The 21,973-nt window shown below is 36.8% G+C and overlaps 1 protein-coding gene across 3 annotated transcripts in view; it reads left to right on the top strand.

Moving 5' to 3' along the window:
• Positions 1–21,973, top strand: part of NTN4 (netrin 4) — a 110,352-nt gene that overhangs the window by 55,864 nt on the left and 32,515 nt on the right. For all 3 annotated transcript variants that reach the window (XM_004269526.3, XM_033427691.2, XM_012532902.3), the window contains 2 exons: positions 7,884–8,010; positions 9,995–10,183. In XM_004269526.3, the coding sequence (XP_004269574.1) occupies positions 7,884–8,010; positions 9,995–10,183 (316 nt within the window). The remainder of the gene's footprint in view (positions 1–7,883; positions 8,011–9,994; positions 10,184–21,973) is intronic.

Genomic DNA, 21,973 nt, shown 5'->3' with positions numbered 1-21,973 from the left:
TCAGCCAGAGCAAGGTTCTTGGCAAAATAGTGAAGTAGGCACAGTTTGTCTTTGGCTCCTTCCCTCTCCCCTTTAGACATTCCCTTTCCTTCCACCAGGAAACTACTTCCTCCTTTAAGCAACTCTGAGTACAGTTTTAGGATTGAAAACAGATGGTTATAATCCCTGCTGATATGTTTGTTGCTAATAATTTAAGGATTTACACCTTCTGAGCTTAAGTACATTTTTGTAGGGAGCTCTTGAACCTAAAGCACCATTCAGAAGCTAAAGGAATGAGTCCCAATAGGAAGAATTTCAGGCAACAGGCTGACAGGGAAGCCTCTCGTGGCTGATTTTCATTCTTTACTCATAATTGTTTCTGCTCTATACCTCTATTTTTTTGCCCATGCTTTCTTACAAGACCCGTTTTCTCTAGTGTTAAAGTATAGACCAAGGAATAGACTGTAGAGCTTTTCAACTTCTTACATTCTTGCTATATATATTACTGGGCAAGGGTTTGGAATACTCGGGCTTCAGCCTATTTTATCTCATTCTGACAGTATGTTTCAAGCCCCCTTTTACCAAACTCAATTACTATGCTTTATATTCACCATAGAACTCCCGCTTCTTCTGTTAAATTAAAACATGCAAACCTTTAATAGGGGTAGAGGAATATTTTATTTGTTAATGAAAAGACGTGTTTTCCTCACAATGCTTTCTATTCAAAGGTTTATGCTGTAGCATTGTTGTGCCTGTTTTTGCCCTGCTTAAGAGGAGCAGGTTCTAACAGGCTGGCCATTATTAGAATTTATCTCTTTTCATGCATAAGAAGTTCATTCTTTTAGAAGTTAATCCTTTTCTCTAAAAGGGACATACTATCTCTTTAGAAATTAAATCAGTTTTTTGCCTTTACATTTTGTCTTAAGGTGCTACAAAGCATTGTTCCACTTTCTAAATCATTTGTCATAGCTAAATGGAAGTCCGTGAATTGCCACAGCTGCCTTTAAGTGGGCATTTTTCTTAGGTTCATAGAATAGGCACTGTTTGTATCCTTTTTTCACATACATTTTTTAAAGTTCCAATGATGGTATGAAAGAATATTCACTTCCCATTGGAATTCAAAGAATGAAAATAAAATCATGTATATGTAAACAATAATGGCACAAGAGCTCAAGGAAATTAGTCAATTGATGAAATTCAGGAATTTCTGAATCTTTAGCTGTAAAATCTTTTTTTTCCGCTAACTTTCATTATAAAGTTTAGTAGGACATGAACAGTAGTTGGTCCTTTCTTTCTTGGAAAGCAGTTGGGAAGTAAATTTTATCAGACATTCACAAAACAATTCAGTTAATTTGAGTCCTTCAAAGCTTTAACCAGACTGATTATTCGCTTTGGTAATTCCATTATGGTGAATGTCTGTGGTGAGCATCACTAGATGATGAAATATACCTTTATTTGGAAGGCAGGTGTTAGAATGACAGACAGTCTACAATTACTTTAATCACAAGCCAATGGGGAAAATGCAGTTCAGAAGGAGGAAAACAGTAGAAGAAAAATCAGAAAGAATACAATTTAGTTTAGGTATAGTCATTATTGACAAATGCAAATCCATCTTCAGAGACTATTAACATTTATTTTTCATTTGTGCCACATCAGGTAGTACCTGCAAAAAAGAAGAGATATTCTCCTAGCTCTCCCTTGTTTGACTTTCACATCATTTGGAAACATGCTGCATTGGAGAGATGCCAACAGGACCCAGCCATATGACATTTAAGTCTTATCTGGTAGCTCAGAAAGGATTATGGGTAGTTGCCTACAACCAGGCAGTATTCACAATACAGAACAGCAGGGCTTAGAATCATAGAACCTTAAGACTAGAAGGACCTTACAAGTTGTCAAAGCCAATCTTCCATCTAATGTTTAAATATTCTACAACATCTTGATAAGTGATTGTCCAACCCATATGCTTGACATGGCAAACAACCAGATTCTCACAACCTCCTGCCATGGCCAATTTCCTCAACTCTATGTTTGCTGACTACTAGAAGGCCTACTGCCCCAAAGAGAACAATTAAAAAGCAGCTTTTCGGGCTTCCCTGGTGGCACAGTGGTTAAGAATCTGCCTGCCAATGTAGGGGGCACGGGTTCGAGCCCTGGTCCAGGAAGATCCCACATACTGTGCAGCAACTAAGCCTGTGTGCCACAACTACTGAGCCTGCACTCTAGAACCCATGAGCCACAACTAGTGAAGACCACGTGCCTAGAGCCCGTGCTACGCAACAAGAGAAGCCACCGCAATGAGAAGTCTTCACACCTCAACGAAGAGTAGCCCCTGCTCCCACAACTAGAGAAAGCTTGTGCGCAGCAACAAAGACCCAACAGAGACAAAAATAAATAAATAAAAAAAATAAAAAAGAAAGCAGCTTTTCTAAGCAAGATGTGTATCTTCCAATGACGGATTTGAAAGAATCATTTCCTCATTTTGCACCCACCTAGATTCTTACTTCTATAGCCTTACATATGAAGGAGTGGTATTTTCTCTTCCATGTCTATTTGCCTCTAATATATAATATGTGTCAAAGTGCACAGGTATTAATGAGCAAGCTGTTCCAGTAATTCCTTAAATTACTGGTTCAAAGTTTGTATGATTCCCTCCCTGTAAGATAAATATGCTAAAAATGACTTGCAAGTAGGTTAATATTAGTAACAAATAAATACTATTAGACATGAGGCTGAAAACTTGGCCTCTGTGCACCGGTGCTGAATCAAATCTTGGAGACAGAGTTTTGGGTGAAGTAGAAAAGAATAGCTTTATTGCTTTGCCAGGCAAAGAGGGACACAGCGGGCTCGTGCCTCTCAAAAGTGTGTGTCCCAACCTGGGAGGATTTGGTGAGGAGTTTTATAGCAATGGTTCAAGGGCGGAATTGTTGATAAGGGTCAGGGTGTGTGCAGGGCCTGCACTCCTTTAATCTGGCCTCAGGTAGTCTCTCTTGATAAGCTTCTCTGGAATGAAGAATGCTAACATCTTCCATTTGTTGGGAATTTTAGTTCTGTAAAGAGCTTAAAGATATTGTTATGTGTGCCCCTTGAGGCAGAAGCAGGACCCTGCCCCAAGGCTGCACTACTGTTTCTTGGCTGCTCCTCCCTTATCTTTGCATCGCCTCCATTCCTTGATTAGCAACTGTTTGGACCTGCTCTTTGGAACTCAGGGAAGGTCATGGAGGCTGAAGACTATTCCCTGCAAACAAAAAACAAGGGACACAGAAAGGCTTTCATGCCCAGGAGTCCCACAGGGTCTTGCTTGGTTTCAGATATAGGTAGGAAAACTTTTGACATCAACAGAAAAAACATACTCTCAGCATAGAAAAGGAGTTTATGAAATTCATAGAATATCCAAAATGCCAAGGTATTATCTAAGAGGTATACCTCTTAGATAATTAGAAGTTGTAGATTTTTTTGTTGAAATAGATTTCTCATTTTCCAATTATAAAGCCAGACACCACTCTTCAACTAAGCCTTAAATACATAATCCCATTTTCCTGCTCTTTATCTAGCTTATGTTTGTGTACCAAATAAGAGCTATGTTTAACTTGTTACTAAATTTTCCTTTTTCTGTTTTTTTTTTTTTTTTCAGTGAAGACCTAGTTTTACTTGCACATTTTTCACGAGCATCAAATAGTGGGTGATCTTTCAAGCTTGAACTGTAACAGTTGTATTGCTGAGGAAGGATTTCTTGTTTCAAATGGTCTAGGTAATGATTTACAGCTATTTTTGGTAATTCTCAAAATGACAGCTCCTTGAATTTTTCTGTGTGCAGAAATATTTGCTGGGCTGGCATCTTTCAGACCTTGGGAGGTTCATCCCAATCCTTGGCATGCAGGAATGAGGGAATGCTCTGAAATCTTTACTCCAGAGGGAACTGACCTGTCCACATTATCTTGTGATACATGTGAATGTTTGATGAGGTTTCCCTAAATGTCTGTGGCCTCCTGAGGCCTGGAATTTGTGGGCCAGGACTAACCTATGAGTTGGGTGAAATTACATATAGGCCTTGGGCATTCCAAGACCAAACCAGATAAACTGACTTATGATGATAGTTTAGTTCCTCTAAAGAAAAGTAGCAATAATTTGCAGCATCTACGTTTATATAGTATTCAATAAATGGTTGTTTTAAAAGTAGGAAGGATACAAAAAAGCAATAAAATAAAAATTAACAACCTTTTAAAATTCCAAACATTATCAGAAAATACATTTGACTGCCATTGGCTGTTGGAAGGTATAAGCTGGGGTAAAAATTTTGGAAAAGAAATAATAAAGGAGGGGGAAGAAACAACATAACAGACAAGATAGGAGATAAAAGGAAATCTTTTAAAAGAGAGGAAAATAAAGTATATTTAATATACCTTTCAATCACTTCCTACTCAAAAATCTTCAATGGATCTTCAGTATTACAGGATAAATTCATCATTCTTAAGCTCTATAATGTATTCCATGGTCTAGATAGAACGTACTTGTTCAACACATGTCCTCTGGTTTACTTACTGACTATTCAGAATATTCCTTTGGGGTTATCTTCTTGTCTTTGCTCCCTAAGGAAAATCCTATATACTCTTCAAGACACAACCTCAGGGACCACACTTAGAGTTTTATACAGATAGCAATTATTGACCTTGGTCTCTACTATATTTACTTTGGATTTCTTAACATTGTTTCAAATGCCCTCCTCAGATAGTATTCCATATAATCTCCGTAACAGCAATGATGAATTAGGGATGGTTTATTCTAGGAATTTGGACTCTAATTCTATCAAATATTTGTATCCTGGGTGTTTTGTACGTAGTGGTTTGTTTTTTATTTTTTCACAGGTTATTATAGAATTTAGACAGTTACAAAACTGCTTTTTCTGCTAATCTTCATTATGCTACTAACTTGTGCCAGCTACATAAGTATGCCTTCGCTTCACTAAATTCTTCAACTTTGGAAGATTTTTCTTATTCATTTTTTCAAAAGACTCCATTTTGTTTGAAATCAGGATCTAGTACAAGTAAACAAAGGATCATCCATCTTTTTAGAGCCTTTAAAGAATCTTACCGTTCAAATCTAGAATATGACACAAATGAACTTATCTACGAAACAGAAACAGACTCACAGACATAGAGAACAGACTTGTGATTAGCAAGGAGGAGGGGGTTGAAGAGGGAAGAAGTTGGAGTTTGGGGTTAGCAGATGCAAACTATTAGATATAGAATGGATAAACAAGGTCTTACTGTATAGCACAGTGAACTATATTCAATATCCTGTGATAAACCATAATGGAGGGCTTCCTTGGTGGCGCAGTGGTTGAGAGTCTGCCTGCTGATGCAGGGGACACGGGTTCGTGCCCTGGTCTGGGAAGATCCCACATGCCGCGGAGCGGCTGGGCCCGTGAGCCATGGCCACTGAGCCTGTGCGTCCAGAGCCTGTGCTCTGCAACAGGAGAGGCCACACAGTGAGAGGCCCGCGTACCGCAAAAAAAAACCCCATAATGGAAAATATGAAAAAGAATATATATATATATATATATACACACACACACACACACACACACATGACTGAATCACTTTGCTGTACAGTAGAAATTAACACAACATTGTAAATCAACTGTATTTCAATTAAAAAAGAATCTTACCATGCAGAAGTTATTTTATAGAATAACTATTTATTTGATAGAATAAATTTCTAAAAATTAATATTTGGGATCATCTGGAATACTTCCTAATAACTAAGTATTGCCCTGAATTCCAGTAGCAAAATGCATTTATTGACACATGATGTCATGACTGTACAAATGAACGTTTTGTAAAGCAGCTCAGAATGGGATTCCCAAATTTGGATCTATGAGGTATTGTTGTTTTCTTGAGAAACAGTATAAGAGGTAAATCAGCATAAAGGTAATAAATTATATCAACCCGTCAACAATTATTTAATGAATATCTACAAGAGAGAGTTGCTATGTTAGGCAATGTTTGGTACACAAAGCATTACAAAACATTTTTTCTGTCTTTAAGCAAAGTATGATGTAGCTGGAGAAAAAAAAAATTTACGTAGAAAAAAATTACAGATAAACAAGACAATAAATAAATACCTAAGAAACAAAATGATGTTGGAATTCAAAGAATGCAGAAATCACCATAGATTAGCAGTTGTTGAGGACCATGAGAGGGACTGGGTTTTGAGATGGTTCTTGAAGTTGGGCAGTATTTCTGACAGGCAGAAGGGAAGAGACTTTCCAGGAAGAGGAAACAAAATTAACCAAGCTGCGGTGCTAGGAGGCTAGGGGAAATCTGTGAATGTGTGGAGACTTCCCTGGTGGTGCAGTGGTTAAGAATCCGCCTGCCAATGCAGGGGACACGGGTTCTATCCCTGGTCTGGGAGGAGCCCACATGCCGCAGAGCAACTAAGCCCGTGCACCACAGCTACTGAGCCTGCGCTCTAGAGCTGGCGAGCCACAACTACTGAGCCCGCGAGCCACAACTACCGAACCTGTGAGCCACAACTACTGAAACCCGCGCACCTAGAGCCTGTGCTCCGCAACAAGAGAAGCCACTGCAATGAGAAGCCTGAGTACCGTAATGAAGAGTAGCCCCCACTCGCCACAACTAGAGAAAGCCTGTGTGCAGCAATGAAGACCCAACACAGCCAAATAAATAAATAAATAAAATTTTTAAAAAAGAAATTATTGGTGAGATAATACAAAAAATATTAAAATTCTCATAAAACTCTCAGATCCCAGATAATTCCACTAAAGTATTCCTCCCTGTGAGAAATACTATTTTAAAAACCCTCAACTACTCTGAATTGTGGGATTAAAAGAAAATGCCCAGTCATTATGACAAAATGTGTTCAAAGCCTTAAAAATATACAAATGTTGACTGTTCAATTTTACCTCTAGAAAACACATTCCTAATAAAGATGTACACAAATTGTTAGCTACAAGGATATTCGTTATAGAATTAAAATATAGTATGTAAAAATATTTTAAAGCCTAAATGACAAAAAATAGGTGATTGGTCAAATAAATTTTACATCATACAAGGGAGCCATTAAAATGTGTGTTGTACAAGAATATTTAATGACATGAAATGATGATCTCAATCCAAAAAAGAAGTTTTAAATATAATTGTGTTTTTTTAAATTTTATTAAATATAATTTTATTTTTAAAGTGCCTCAAATATATGCTTCAAATGTTGATAATGATGTCACTTTGTGATGGGATTACAGATTTCTAAGTTTTCTATATTGAAGATGTATTACTTCTGTGTAAAGAATAAAATAATTTAAAGGTATTAAAAATTTAAGTAGGGCTTCCCTGGTTGTGCAGTGGTTAAGAATCCGCCTGCCAATGCAGGGGACACGGGTTTGAGCCCTGGACTGGGAATATCCCACGTGCCACGGAGCAACTAAGCCCATGCACCACAACTACTGAGCCTGCGCTCTAGAGCCTGCGAGCCACAACTACTGAGCCCGTGTGCCACAACTACTGAAGCCCGTGCGCCTAGAGCCCGTGCTCCGAAACAAGAGAAGCCACCACAATGAGAAGCCCATGCACCACAACGAAGACCCAATGCAGCCACAAATAAATAAATAAATAACCAAAAACAAAACAAAACAAAACAAAAAAATTTAAGTAAATGCCTAGCCAGTATCTCAGAACTGCTCATTAGGGTCACATATTCTATAGCCAAGGATATGAATTAACAACAAGACAAACTAAAGAAAGGATCTTTCATCTTGATGACTAACTTCTCAGCAAAAATGAATGAATGTCATATGGCTAAAGCCAACCAATGAGATGAGGTTGTGGGAAGAGTGTTCTTTCCTAGCACTGTTTGTGCTCATAGTGCTTACTTATTTTTGTTTGCAGGTCCATGGAAAGTGTATGTGTAAGCACAACACGGCAGGCACCCACTGCCAACATTGTGCACCTTTATACAATGACCGCCCCTGGGAGGCAGCTGATGGCAAAACAGGGTCTCCAAAAGAGTGCAGAAGTAAGTACCAAACCACAGACTCAAAGCCTTCTTTGTAAAGTAAACATCTATGGACTCCTTGTTGTCTCTAGAAACACAATATAAGGTAGTAGCCCATATCAAACATAAACCATATCACTGCCCACTGTAACTTCAGCCATTTGGAAACAATTACTGCTTGCAAAATCACCGATATACTATTTTGCCAATAATGTGTTGCCCATTTGCTAGGACACTATGTGGGACCTAAGCACCCTCCCTGAGACTTTGACATAATAAAACATGGCTAGACGCAAGAGCAACTGAGGATTAGAATGTGCAGTTACCATCATAGCTGAGATATTGAATTATAATCATGAAAATAGCTATCTTGAATTCAGTTCTCAAAACAACCCTATAAAGTAGGTGGTGTTAATCCCATTTTAGAGATCAGGAAACTGAGGCTCAATAAGATTAAGTAACTTGCCAAAGTTAGTAAATGATAGAGTCAGGACTTGATCCCTGCTCTTCAGACTCCAAATTAAATGCTTTTTTTCCTGTAATACCATAATGCCTTTCTTTTCACTTATGATACTTGTAGTGACAAATTAGATTTAAAACTAAGCCAGTGCGTCAAGAATGAGACTAACATTGCCATGGCTAACTTTGGGTTTGAGGTTGGAGATTAGACAGAAGGGTAAAAACTATGGGAACATGAATCATTTTTTTTCTTTGCAATTCAAAATGAAATATACATGAAATAGAAATACACATGCACAGAGAAATACACATGGCCTTAACAATGTTTACACTCACAGACTTCAGTTTTACTAGGATTTAAAGGCAAGTACAGTGGGTAAAACTGTGAGAAGTCTCTTCCCTTACATAATTTGGAATCATAACTGATTTATTTTAGTTTCTAGGAAATGTAAAGGATTTCCTCTAAGTATAACTCTTAAATTATCTTACAATATGCTTTTTAAAGACTATGAGTCTGGTCAAAGTATCATAACACATCAAGGAAACAATGAAAAACAATAGCACAAACATTTTCAAATGCAGTTGACCTCCAGAAAAAAGTCTGGATCCTTATTCAAATCACTCATCAAGAGAATCTAAAGAATTTCTCCTAAATTCCTAGAGTGCCATTCTGGCCCTTTCCACCGAAACCAGCTGCATATCTAAACACATATAGAACACAGAGACTTGTCACTTGGCACTATTGACTGATAATCTTAGAAATGCCTTTGAGAAATTGTTATATGAGAAACTCTGCAAGCCTCTTCTATAAGAAAATTAAGGCTTCTATAGGAGATTACCTCGTACTCACCAGTACAGCAATAGCTGAGGAATAGTACTTCATGAAAGGTAAATCAATCTATCTGCCAAGTTACTAACCCCTGTCCACCAGAAGGTTCCTTCTAGGCTCGGAGGAAGGAGGGAGGGAAGGAGGGGAGAAAGAGAAGGAAGGAAGGAAGGAAGGAAAGCAGCTGCTGAAGGCCAGAGGAAATGGGGTGAAAGAGTTCTTAATGTATAAATGTTTTTATACTGTTTTGAATCTTGTACTGTGAAAATGTATACTACTCAAAAAACTAAATTTTTTTTAATGGAAGTATAGTTGATTTACAATGTTGTGTTAATTTCTGCTGTACAGCAAAGTGATTCAGTTATACATACAGATAGATGTATGTACATATATATACATTCTTTTAAAAATATTCTTTTCCATTATGGTTTATCACAGGATATTGAATATAGTTCCCTGTGCTGTACATTAAGACCTTGTTGTTTATCCATTCTATATATAATTGTTTGCATCTGCTAACCCCGAACTGCCACTCTGTCCCTTCCCCATCTCCCCTCCCCCTTGGCAACCACAAGTCTGTTCTCTATGTCTCTGAATGAGAAAAAACTAAATTTTTAAAAATTAGGAATCAGCTTACCCTACTTTTAACTGCCTGAATATTAGAGAACCTGTCATTTTATTTTTAATTCTTTGTTTTCCTCCCATGCTTCTTTTTTCCAGCCTGCAAGTGCAATGGACATGCTGATGCCTGTCACTTTGACATTAATGTGTGGGAGGCATCAGGGAATCGTAGTGGTGGCGTCTGCAATGACTGTCAGCACAACACAGAAGGTCAGCATTGCCAACGATGTAAGCCAGGCTTCTACCGGGACCTCCGAAGACCTTTCTCTGCCCCAGATGCTTGCAAATGTAAGTGAATTAATGGTTACTGGAAAAAAAAAAAAGGTCGATTTGTACAAAAGAGATGACTCTCCATCCTTCATTTGCTCACGCATGGGAGAGAGGTCATGAAATTCTCAGACAATCCACTCACACCCATCAGTTAACTTCATTGATAAGGGGTAAGAATTTTCAATCTGTTAGGTGGAAACAGTATAATATTCTTAAAGACAATGTCCTTTCTCACTCTCCATGAAGTAAAATTGTTTCCTATAGCACCACATTTTGGAAAACAAGATGTCTAATAAGAGAGAAAAAAGAATGATGAAGAGGGAGATATATTTAAGATCATCTTAAGACCAAACATATGAGTAGGACGCAGACAATAATGGACTCAAATAGACGAAAGAAAGAGTGGTTATCTGCACTTGGGTCACTCTAGTGTTCATCTCTGCAGTGAATTTGAACACCTGAAAAATGACAGGTTTTGGTTTCATTGTGAACGCAATTTGGTTGACTCTGCTCTAATGTAGCAATGAATTTAGAACATAACAATAATTCCCTACTCTCCCCCCAAATACTAAACTGTTACAGAATGGTTCTGCTTTTTTGTTGGTATAACTCCAAGAAGAGGTTTATTTGAAAAAAGAGTAGAATCTTCAAAGATCTGCTCAATTAATGAGACATTACCTGAAACATGACTGTGAAAGATATATGCAGAGCTTAAGTAGAAGTCCAGTGTGGATGAATAGTCATTTAACTACATGAGCATTTCCACGTCTGTCAACTCAGAAATTATTAGATAACAGAAACCACTCAAGACTGTTAATGGAGATGAATGATCATGCCCTTCCTTTCCCTGCCAAGGACTCCATGTTCTAGATCAAAAACAGTGACAGGAAAGGAGCAATACAATGGGAAACAATCATTTAAAATCTTGGGTTCATTTTTAATTTAAAGGAAAAATTCTATTGCTCTTGAAAATACAGTTTTAACCTCAAGCAGGAGATACCTACATGAAATATGAGTGGTCTTCCTTGTTACAAGCTTTCTCTCTTAGACTGTGGAAGATAGAATGTGCAACAGCTCCCTTTCAACCTTGAGCCCCAAATTTGGATTTACGTCATAACATTTCTCCAAGAATTCTGTTTTACTCCTGCTCCTTATTGTACTCAGACTTTCATTTTAATAGGTTTCAAACAGATCTAGAGTAGAAGCTTTCCCTGCCCCTTACGGCCGTGTCATCCTACGCCAGCTGTTGAAGCTCTTTGCACTTCGATTTCCTTCTCCCAACAGGGTTGTAATGAGAACTACATAAGCTAAAGTATGTGGAGTGTTTAGCGCGTTGCTTGTCATATAGTAAGCCCCCAAGAAATGAAAACTAGTATTATAATAACTGTTGTCCTATAAGATAGACAGTGGGAAATAATACTATAGAGTTTCTACTCTTTATTGACTAAATATACCTTATGTCAAAGATAATTACTTCTTTAAAATCCACAGTACCTTAGGGACTAAAATGTAGTTTCCTTAACTCCATGTGCTGACTGAAGGGTCTGCTTATGAAATTTCAATCTAGAATATATTCAGCCCTAACACCATTTGTACAGGATATATTTAAATAGATATGTATGTGTGTATTCCACATCCTCAGACCACTAGTAGAAATGTCTAAAAATAAGAATGTATGGACTAACGAGCAGATGAAACAGGAAAGGAAATTCATTTGTCATTGAGTAACTTAGATACTTGTAACTGTCTTGTATAGCAACAGACAACATTTTCAAAAAGATACTGTTATATAGCACTGACTTGAAACAGTATGTTGTACGAAGTACCTAATGTATTCATTCCTTCATTCATTCATTCGTTCATTCAATGGATATACATTGAGTGCCTACTATGTGCCAAGGGCTTAGGATGTGTTCAGGAACAAAACCAAGACCCCTGTGCTCAAGGAGCTTATATTCTAGCAGAGAAGACATACAATAAATATAAGTAATAAGTGAAATATATAGTATGTTAGAAGGTGATAAGTGCTTTTATCACCAAAACAAGTTAAGAAAGATCCAAGGTGCCAGAGATTTGGAATGAGGAGTGACAAGATGCAGTATTTTTTTTTATTTTCCCCCAGTTTTATTGAGAAATGATTGGCATATAGCATTGTATAAGTTTAAGGTGTACAACATAATCATTTAGTATATGTATAATGGTGAAATGATCACCACAGTAAGTTTAATTAACATCCATCACCTCACATAGTTACAGTTTTTTTCCTTGTGATGAGAACTTTTATGATGTACTCTCTTAGCAATTTTCACATATACAGTATGGTATTAACTATAGTTATCATGTTGTACATTACAACCCCAAAACTTATTTATCTTGTAACTGGAAGTTTGTGGGGTTTTCTGTTTTTTTTTTAACTTAGTTGAAGTTAACAAGCAAACCAGTGATTCTCAAAGTGTGGTTGCAGGGCCATCAGCAACAGCATCACGTGGGAAATGTGTTAGAAATGCAAATTCTCAGACTCCAGCCCAGACCAACTGAATCAAAAATTCTTTGGGTGGAGCCCAGAAATCTGAATTTTCCAAGCCCTCCAGGTGTTTCTGATGCAAGCTAAAGTTTGAGAAACACTGGTCTAGTTGAAGGTTCCCCCAATTTTACTTACATTGGTTAAAACAAACCCAGTTTCTAATATCTAACTAACATTCAAGTATCTCCTATGTTCCGGTATAGCAAATGGCTGGTCACTTTCATTAGAGTAACAAGTAGAAGATCTACAAGAACAGTGAAAGAAAACTTTGAAACATTGATTAGGGCTAGATTTTAGAGAGTCTTGTATGCTATCCTAAAGATTTTAGTATTTATTCCCTAGGGTACTGGGGGCCAAGTGATTTAATTAGGAAAGTTTCATATATTTCAAATATATTTTACTGATATAATGTTCAGATTAATTTGAAAGCATTGCATATTATGCACTGCATTTTACTTTACTAATCAAACTTTAAATTCTGCAGCTTTATAAAATTGTAAGGTGAGTAAATGTACAAAAGATTAAAACTGTGACTTTTTTTTAAAATGTCTGTGTCTTACCAATAAAAAGAGAAATAGAAAGGTTTATTGGCAGACTTGGAGCCAAGATAAATACCTTGTGTTTTGTTTTGTTTTGTTACTGTTCTATGTTCAAGCTACTGCTCATATTCTTACAAAACGTAAAAAGGTTGCCAGCTCTAACTATGTAAATCCTAGAGGGCTCATGGCTTCAGAGTTTTATAAAAAGAGCATGAAAGAGGAGATTATTTTAAAAGTTACCCCACTACTTATATAGCTCTTCTAGGGACTTGTGCCGAAAAGGCTTTATAGGTTTTTGGTCCCCAAACTACAGTTCTATAAAAACATAAGCAAAATTGGAGAAGGTAGCTAAAACTAACAAAACACATAACTTTTTATTATTTTTTAGCCTGTGAAAATGTCAATAGAGACAGTATTTTCCATATTATAGTGTTTGATTTCCAAGGTCAATAGACTTGAGCAAAATTAGGACATTTAAAAAACTTATTCTTTCATTCTACAAATTCTTATTGAACACTACTGTGTGCTAATTCTTGGGAATTATAACAGTGAGCAAGAGACAGTCTTTTTAAAGAGCTTATGAGTGTGTGTGTATGTGCATATAAATGTATATATATATATATATATATACACACACATATGTGTGTGTGTGTATGTATGTGTGTGTGTGTGTATAGGCAACTAGTGGTATATACGTGTGTGTGTTAGATCACACAAGTATGACCAGTATTGTTTAGAGAGTGTACAGGGCAGCTCATAGGAGGGGCAATGAACAAGAGTTAATTTTTTGATTAAGGAGACCTGAAGTTTAATAGGAATCAACATAACATGGGTAGGAATATTCCCAGCAGAGAGAACAACCAGTGCTAAAAAGGAGCAGAAGGAAGAAAGACTATAGCATGTTCAAAGAACTGAAAAAATTTCAGAATGGTTATAGAGGCAAAAAAAGAGGGGGAGGACATTAAAGGAGTATGAGGATGAGAGAAATAGAGAAGATGGGTGGTTGGCTAGAGGTGCCCTCATCTTGGACGCCTCAGTCAGTGAGATGGTGTGGATTGAACTATCCACAAGTAGATGATAATCAGTCAATAGGTACCTTTAGTATAATTACCTGGACCCTGCCAATTGATATTTATAGGCAATATCCAAGTGTCCGAAGACCAAAGGTATCAAAGCTATTTTAATGAAAACTGCATGAAGAGCACATTAATATATTTAAAAGAAAGAAGGAAAGAAAGAAAGAAAGAGAGAAAGAAAGAAAGAAAGAAAGAAAGAAAGAAAGAAAGAAAGAAAGAAAGAAAGAGAAGGGAAGGGAGGGAGGGAGGAAGAAAACATTATAAGACAATTGTAACATACTTGTCTGGATTAGTTTCTCAACCCCTTAAATTATAGAATTCCCCTGCATCTGGGGTACTGAAAGACTTCAAGCTAGAAGCTACTACCAATAATTCATATTGCTAATCACTCCTAGTTAAAAACATGTACACAATACTTGCACCAAGTAGGGGGATTATGAAAATAACTGGTACCAATTTAGTCCTTTTAGCATAATTTGTAGGTGGTGGATGGATTAGTATGGAAGATCTGTATTTCCTTTTTTCGTTTTCTAGACATACCCTTGATCCTGGGTAGGCTGCCTGAGGAAGGCGTATCTCCATTCACTTTATGACTATTCCAGCATATGTTTGGGGCAGAGATGCCTGTGTCCACTTCCCTAGCATGGGTTTTCTTACTGGCACCTTCTTCCAGAACATTATTCTGGTTCTTCCCTTCCCTTTTCTGCACCAGGGGTAAATTCCACCACTTATTAGCACATTCAGTTTTTTTCTCTTTCAAGTATTTTCTATACTATACTGTTTGATTGGCAATGTTTGGCAACATTTTCATTTTTATTTAGTAATATTTTCTTATCATTAACTCCCTCCTTAGCAGATGTGTCTCTATATCACCTTTACAGTTACCAAGGCTGATAATAAAGTGTATGACAAATAGGTTAATGTACTTAACAGTTATTAAGTACCTACAGTACACCACATTTCACTCTAAGTGCTGATAGAAATATCGCTAGAGCTACAACTTTTCTGCCCATTGGGTCCCACTTTACTTTTATGAGGAAGGTAGTATCAAGAAAACAAGTGGATATCTCTAAAAATTTAAACTATCTCAGTGTGTGGTTCCATCAACAGCATGTACAATGTTATTCAAAGTAACAATTTTATTATATTTACTCTACTGTGCTTACCAAGGCAGAAAAGTAACCTGATACTCAGTGTGTGGTCCAAAGACCAGCTGCACTGGCATCATCCAGTTGCTGATTAGAAGTAGCAGAACCTCTGATCCCACCCCAGACCTACTGAATCAAACATGCGCTTTACCAAAATTCTCAGGTGGTTGTGTTATATTAAAGTTTGAGAATGCTGCAGAGTACTTTTCATCAAGGGTTAAATGCAGTTAGCATTCACTCTACAGTTAATTTTAAAAAATTAGTTAGCCAGACAGAATATCCCACTATTCCCTTAGCATCCAAATTAACCAGAGTTTGCATCTCTGTTTGTATGCACATAGACTTAGATTTTTTAATGAATTACATAGAGATTTATTGAGGAAAAAAATGGAAATCTGGATAAATGTGTTTCTATGATATAGCATTTTCCAAAGTTTGATTCATGGAACACTAACTCCGAAAGGTGTTAATAGGAACTAGATTCGGGGAAATTTTTCTACAGACTTCAAATTCAGGAAGTGGTGAATTAATCAAAGGTTTCTTTTCTTCAGGATTTCTCAGAGCTTTTAATATGCTAGTGTTCATGATAAACCTCCTATAGAGCTCTGAAGTCTGTCTCCCAAATCTAATCAGAGAATGCTTTTCTTACAGAGCATCTTTTAGGACCAGCATTCTACAGAATGCATGGGAAATACTGCTATTGTCTTGTGGCCGTATCTATATGAAGAGTCACTTACAAAGACATATCCTAGAAGATTCCTTCTGTATGTTTGCTCCTCATTTCCAAGTGCTAGAGCCTACAACTGTTTATCAAGGAAATAATAAACTTTATATTTCTATCAGTGAAATAATTACAAACATAATATTAAATAGGCCTGGACAATTACCGTCTATTGGATTATCAGTGACGATGTATCAAAACCCTTCTCACCCTTATTTCCTAGTTTATGTCTTCTCAGGAGTTGGAACTATTGAAAGCCTGAAACAGCAGGTCAAAGTTTACTATTGGATTATCAGCGACGATGTATCAAAACCTTGTCACCCTTATTTCCTAGTTTATGTCTTCTCAGGAGTTGGAACTATTGAAAGCCTGAAACAGCAGGTCGAAGTTTATAAATCATAGCTCAATTTAGCCAAAGAAGCACTTATTGGAAAAACAGCTCCTCTATGGCAGGCACTGCAGTAAGCACTAGCTCTGAAAAAGATGAAAAGGTCTTCCCTAAAGGATCTTACATTCTAGATGGGGAGAAATTTATAGTAACAGATCATTTCAATACACTGTGGTGATGGTAATGATATAATAGTAATAGCTGACATTTATTGAGTGCCTACTCTTTTCTGTTCACTGTTCAAAGGGCTGTATATTTAGTAACTCACTTAACTTTCACAAAAGCACAAAAGTATTAATGTCCCCCCATCATATGAAGAAAATGCAATGAAAGTGACACATGAAGTGCCTCAAGGAGAGTTTGGGGGTGGTGTGAGGGCAATTAAGGGGAGGCTTCCTTAGAAAGATGCCTTCCATACTTCCTTGGTGGCTGTTTTTATTTTTTCCTTTTAAAGTGCTGAAATACAAAGTTTGTCCGCCTTTGTTGCCTTTAACGAGATAATCTAGAAAAGGGAATGAATTGATGTTTATTCTTCCTCACAGAATCTATATACTATACATTGAACAGAATACTCAGGACTTACTGGCCCCATGGATGTTCTAGGCTATTTTTTTCCTCCTGATAAACATCATGCTAAATACTATGGTCCTTATGTGTACACTTGTAGTTAATGGCCATAAGTTCACCAAAGCTGAATAAACAGGGCCCTGAACCAAATCTACTAGCCAATAGATTTATTCCTGTGAGAAATTAAATCATCTTTGTTCTCAATTCCTCTTTATTTTAACCTTAACTAGAGTCAACTGTGGGACCCAAACAATCAACTACACATTTTCATAGTCAAGAAATTACTTCTGAGGATTTTAGAGAGGTTGTTTGTTCTTTTTTAAGACTAGTGGAGATCATTGAAACTGAATTTATTTCTACAACTCAGAAAAAAATTTTTTTTTTTAAAGACAGTGCATTTAATGTCTATAAACACAAGAGACAACGTGAATCTCTCCAGCTGAATCTAGGGCTGAGAGCAGAATGGAAGCACAAACTGGTTGTTAAGATACATGAGAAATGTAACTATCACTGTGTACTGAGACGCTTGGAGGAATACAGTCTCTTTGTTCTAAAAGAGAAGTCTCTTCTACACAGATGTAGAGACAGATGTAGGGACACCAAGGGGGGAAAGTGTGTGTGTGTGTGTGTGTGTGTGTGTGTGTGTGTGTGTGTGTATGATGAACTGGGAGATTGGGATCGACATACATACACTAATGTGTATAAAATGGAAAACTAATAAGAACCTACTGTGTAAAAAAATAAATAAAGAGAAGCTTCTTCTAGAGTAGCTCACTTGAAATCTTTAAAGTCAGTTATGTGCCTTTAGTAGCCTATAACCTAAGTAGATTTTCCTATGGCAAGCATATTAAAAATAGAATAATCCTACTGGACAGTGGCACGCTGGCTTTCTAGGGGGGAGAAAGCCCTGATTTGTAGCACTGGTCAATTTCTATGGTTTAAATATTCCCACCATGGGGATTTCCCTGGTGGTCCACGGTTAAGACTCCACACTCCCAATGCAGGGGACCCAGGTTCGATCCCTGGTCAGGGAACTAGGTCCTACATGCATGTCACAACTAAGAGTTCGCATGCTGCAACTAAAGATCCCACGTGCCACAACTAAAAGATCCTGCATGCCGCAACAAAGACCCCACACGTGGCAAAGAAAATCCCATGTGCCGCAACTAAGACCCGGCGCAGCCAAATAAATAAATAATAAATAAATATTATAAATAAATAAATATTCCCACCGTGGCCTATTTCAAGCTACCATATATATATTTTTAATATCAGGAACTCAGACTCTAAACCAAAAGTGGGATGGTTTCTCTCCTTTGAACAAAGTCTGGCTTCCACTTTCACAGCCCCCTTATCTGATCTCAAGCACTGTTGCTATCTAGTAACTGGTTCCCAAACCTGTTTGTGGACCAGAATCACTTGGGAAAAGTTGCTGAAATATGAAATTTCAGAGCCCTGCCCTAGATCTGCTGAATCAGAATCTCCAACAGGGATGGAGACAGAAATCTGTATTTTATTTTAAAAAGCATCATTGGTGATTCTGACTCAGCCTTTTGGTCTCCAGGCTAGCATGTGAGAACCACTACACATACTATTCCTGTTTCTAGTGTGAACTCTGTTCACTTTCATCCTTGGATCAAAGATTTTGAGCTAATTATCATCTATAACTTAATCCACTCCCTGAATTAGCCATATCTCTGGTGGAAAATCCTAAAGGATTACTAAAACTCTGGCTAGACATGTTTTTCCTGACTCAATGATAGATATAAATGCTGGTAAGCATTCATTCAATTATCTTCTCCCACATAAGGCTGTCTAACTCAGAACCTCTGCTCTTCTCCAAGAAAATTTCTGGAAGAATTCTAGGATGTCTGTTTTTCATGTAACAGTTTCAAAATAAATACCAAGCAATTCCATTCACAGGACTCCCTTACTCATAGTGTACAGGTTTATTTACCATAAATACCTCATACTTTAAAGTGAATTATTATAATGAGATTGGAATTTATAATAAAATTAGCTTATCACTACATGGACAATCTGCTTTTACTTTCATGTTTACATATTCCAGAACATAGCATTAAACTAGTATAAGTATGTTATGTTGGTATTGAAATAAATATTGAAGCCAGTACTTCATGAAGTCCCATCCTCCCCCGCTTCCCTATTCTTTTAACACCAAAGGATATGTTAAATGTTCAACGGGTGGGAAATTGATTGGGTATGGAATATTGACAGCTAGTCCATGACATTTTTCTATAGAAAATTTCCCTTCCTTTAGTGGGACACGTGGATTGAAACAGATGTTTTATAGAACAGAAGAAATGCTTTATAGAACAGAATTAGTTCTCTTTTTGGGAAATAGCCAGTTAGTTACTTTACAACAAATGAATTGACTTTTATGTCAAGACATATTTTTGACTATTGCATAGTCTCTTTCTACATCTAAAGAAAAATCAGCAAATGGAAAAGAAAGTATCATTCATTCTCTGTCAGAGTAAACAACCTCTTGAAGAACTGACATGCCCTTCCTTCTTCCCTGGTGGGACAAAATAAATGTATTCAACTGCCTTTTAGCAGAGAGTGAATAAAAATAAACTTAGTCCCTCTGCCCTAAAACCTAAACCAAATGTTTACCAAGATAGTGTCTGGTTACTTGGTTACCATTACCCTAAGTAGCAAGCTATCTCTGTAAAGAAAGAGTTCTATCATCCATTCAAATCTCTCTTGTGTTCCTTCTTGCTTTTTATTTCTTCTTTCTTCTTTCTGGCTTAGATGAAAACTGTTCAACTGATGGAAATACAAGTGCCTTGAGTGGGTGACTATCTTGCTGCAGACCATCTTTCCATCCTTCACAGTCTACTCAGATATCACCTTCTCAACATGGTCGCAAGAAGAATCACTGTCTCTCTCTGCTTGTACCTCTATTTAACAACTATTTCATTCTACCTTTAGCATGGTTATTCTTTACCTTCAAATTGTCTTTGAAGTATAATTGTTAAATTAATAAAATCCAGAATACCTTATCACAATATCACCTTCCATTTTTCATTCTTGTGCCTGTATTCCAGTCCATCTCAGAAAAGAATTGTTCCCCAAGGGTCATTGACATTTCTTCCAGTAGTAGCTCAGTGGGCTTTTTCTTTCAAATTGTAGTTTTAGCAAATCCACATGAAGTCATCTTATGTCATATAAACAACATAGACATCTTTGTTTTATTTTGGAAGCAACTGTGAATGATTCCAGCATAGAACCAATATGAAGTAACTGTTTTTGAAAAGCAAACTTTAAATAGAACAGTGACTTGGCAATAAGAGTTGGGAAACTTTAATCTCAGTTTTAAAAAAATCTAGGATGTAAAACTGGAAGGTTAAGAAGTGAAAGAGCTAGGTAAAATACATATATCATTATGTAATAATCATACTAGGACTATCCTTTAAAAAGATTAAATAACATTAAAATTCACCACAAAAAGGAGACTTTTTTTTTTTTTTAAACATCTTTATTGGAGTATAACTGCTTTACAATGGTGTGTTAGTTTCTGCTGTATAACAAAGTGAATCAGCTATACGTATACATACATCCCCATATATCCTCTCCCTCTTGCGTCTCCCTCCCCCAGAGTAACTGTTAATTCAGAGCCAGGCTGTGGAGTATTCCTTGAGGGTTGTTATAGCTTGTAATTGGTCTGTTCATATTTTCTATTTCTTCCTGATTCAGTCTTGGCAGGTTGTGCCTTTCTAAGAATTTGTCCATTTCTTCCAGGTTGTCCATTTTATTGGCATAGAGTTGCTTGTAGTAATCTCTCATGATCTTTTGTATTTCTGCAGTGTCAGTTGTTACTTCTCCTTTTTCATTTCTAATTCTATTGATTTGAGTCTTCTCCCTTTTTTTCTTGATGAGTCTGGCTAATGGTTTATCAATTTTGTTTATCCTTTCAAAGAACCAGCTTTTAGTTTTATTGATCTTTGCTATCATTTCCTTCATTTCTTTTTCATTTATTTCTGATCTGATTTTTATGATTTCTTTCCTCCTGCTAACTTTGGGGTTTTTTTGTTCTTCTTTCTCTAATTGCTTTAGGTGCAAGGTTAGGTTGTTTATTCGAGATGTTTCCTGTTTCTTAAGGTAAGATTGTATTGCTATAAACTTCCCTCTTAGAACTGCTTTTGCTGCATCCCATAGATTTTGAGTCGTCGTGTCTCCATTGTCATTTGTTTCTAGGTATTTTTTGATTTCCTCTTTGATTTCTTCAGTGATCACTTCGTTATTAAGTAGTGTATTGTTTAGCCTCCATGTGTTTGTATTTTTTACAGATCTTCTCCTGTAATTGATATCAAGTCTCATAGCGTTGTGGTCGGAAAAGATACTTGATACAATTTCAATTTTCTTAAATTTACCAAGGCTTGATTTGTGACCCAAGATATGATCTATCCTGGAGAATGTTCCATGAGCACTTGAGAAAAATGTGTATTCTGTTGTTTTTGGATGGAATGTCCTATAAATATCAATTAACTCCATCTCGTTTAATGTATCATTTAAAGCTTGTGTTTCCTTATTTATTTTCATTTTGGATGATCTGTCCATGGGTGAAAGTGGGGTGTTAAAGTCCCCTACTATGAATGTGTTACTGTCGATTTCCCCTTTTATGGTTGTCAGTATTTGCCTTATGTATTGAGGTGCACCTATGTTGGGTGCATAAATATTTACAATTGTTATATCTTCCTCTTGGATCGATCCCTTGATCATTATGTAGTGTCCTTCTTTGTCTCTTCTAATAGTCTTTATTTTAAAGTCTATTTTGTCTGATATGAGAATTGCTACTCCAGCTTTCTTTTGGTTTCCATT

The sequence above is a fragment of the Orcinus orca genome, chromosome 11 (genome assembly GCF_937001465.1).
Source record: "Orcinus orca chromosome 11, mOrcOrc1.1, whole genome shotgun sequence".
Lineage (NCBI taxonomy): Eukaryota > Metazoa > Chordata > Mammalia > Artiodactyla > Delphinidae > Orcinus > Orcinus orca.
Note: the sequence above shows the minus strand (reverse complement) of the source record. Positions and strands in the feature narration are given on the sequence as shown.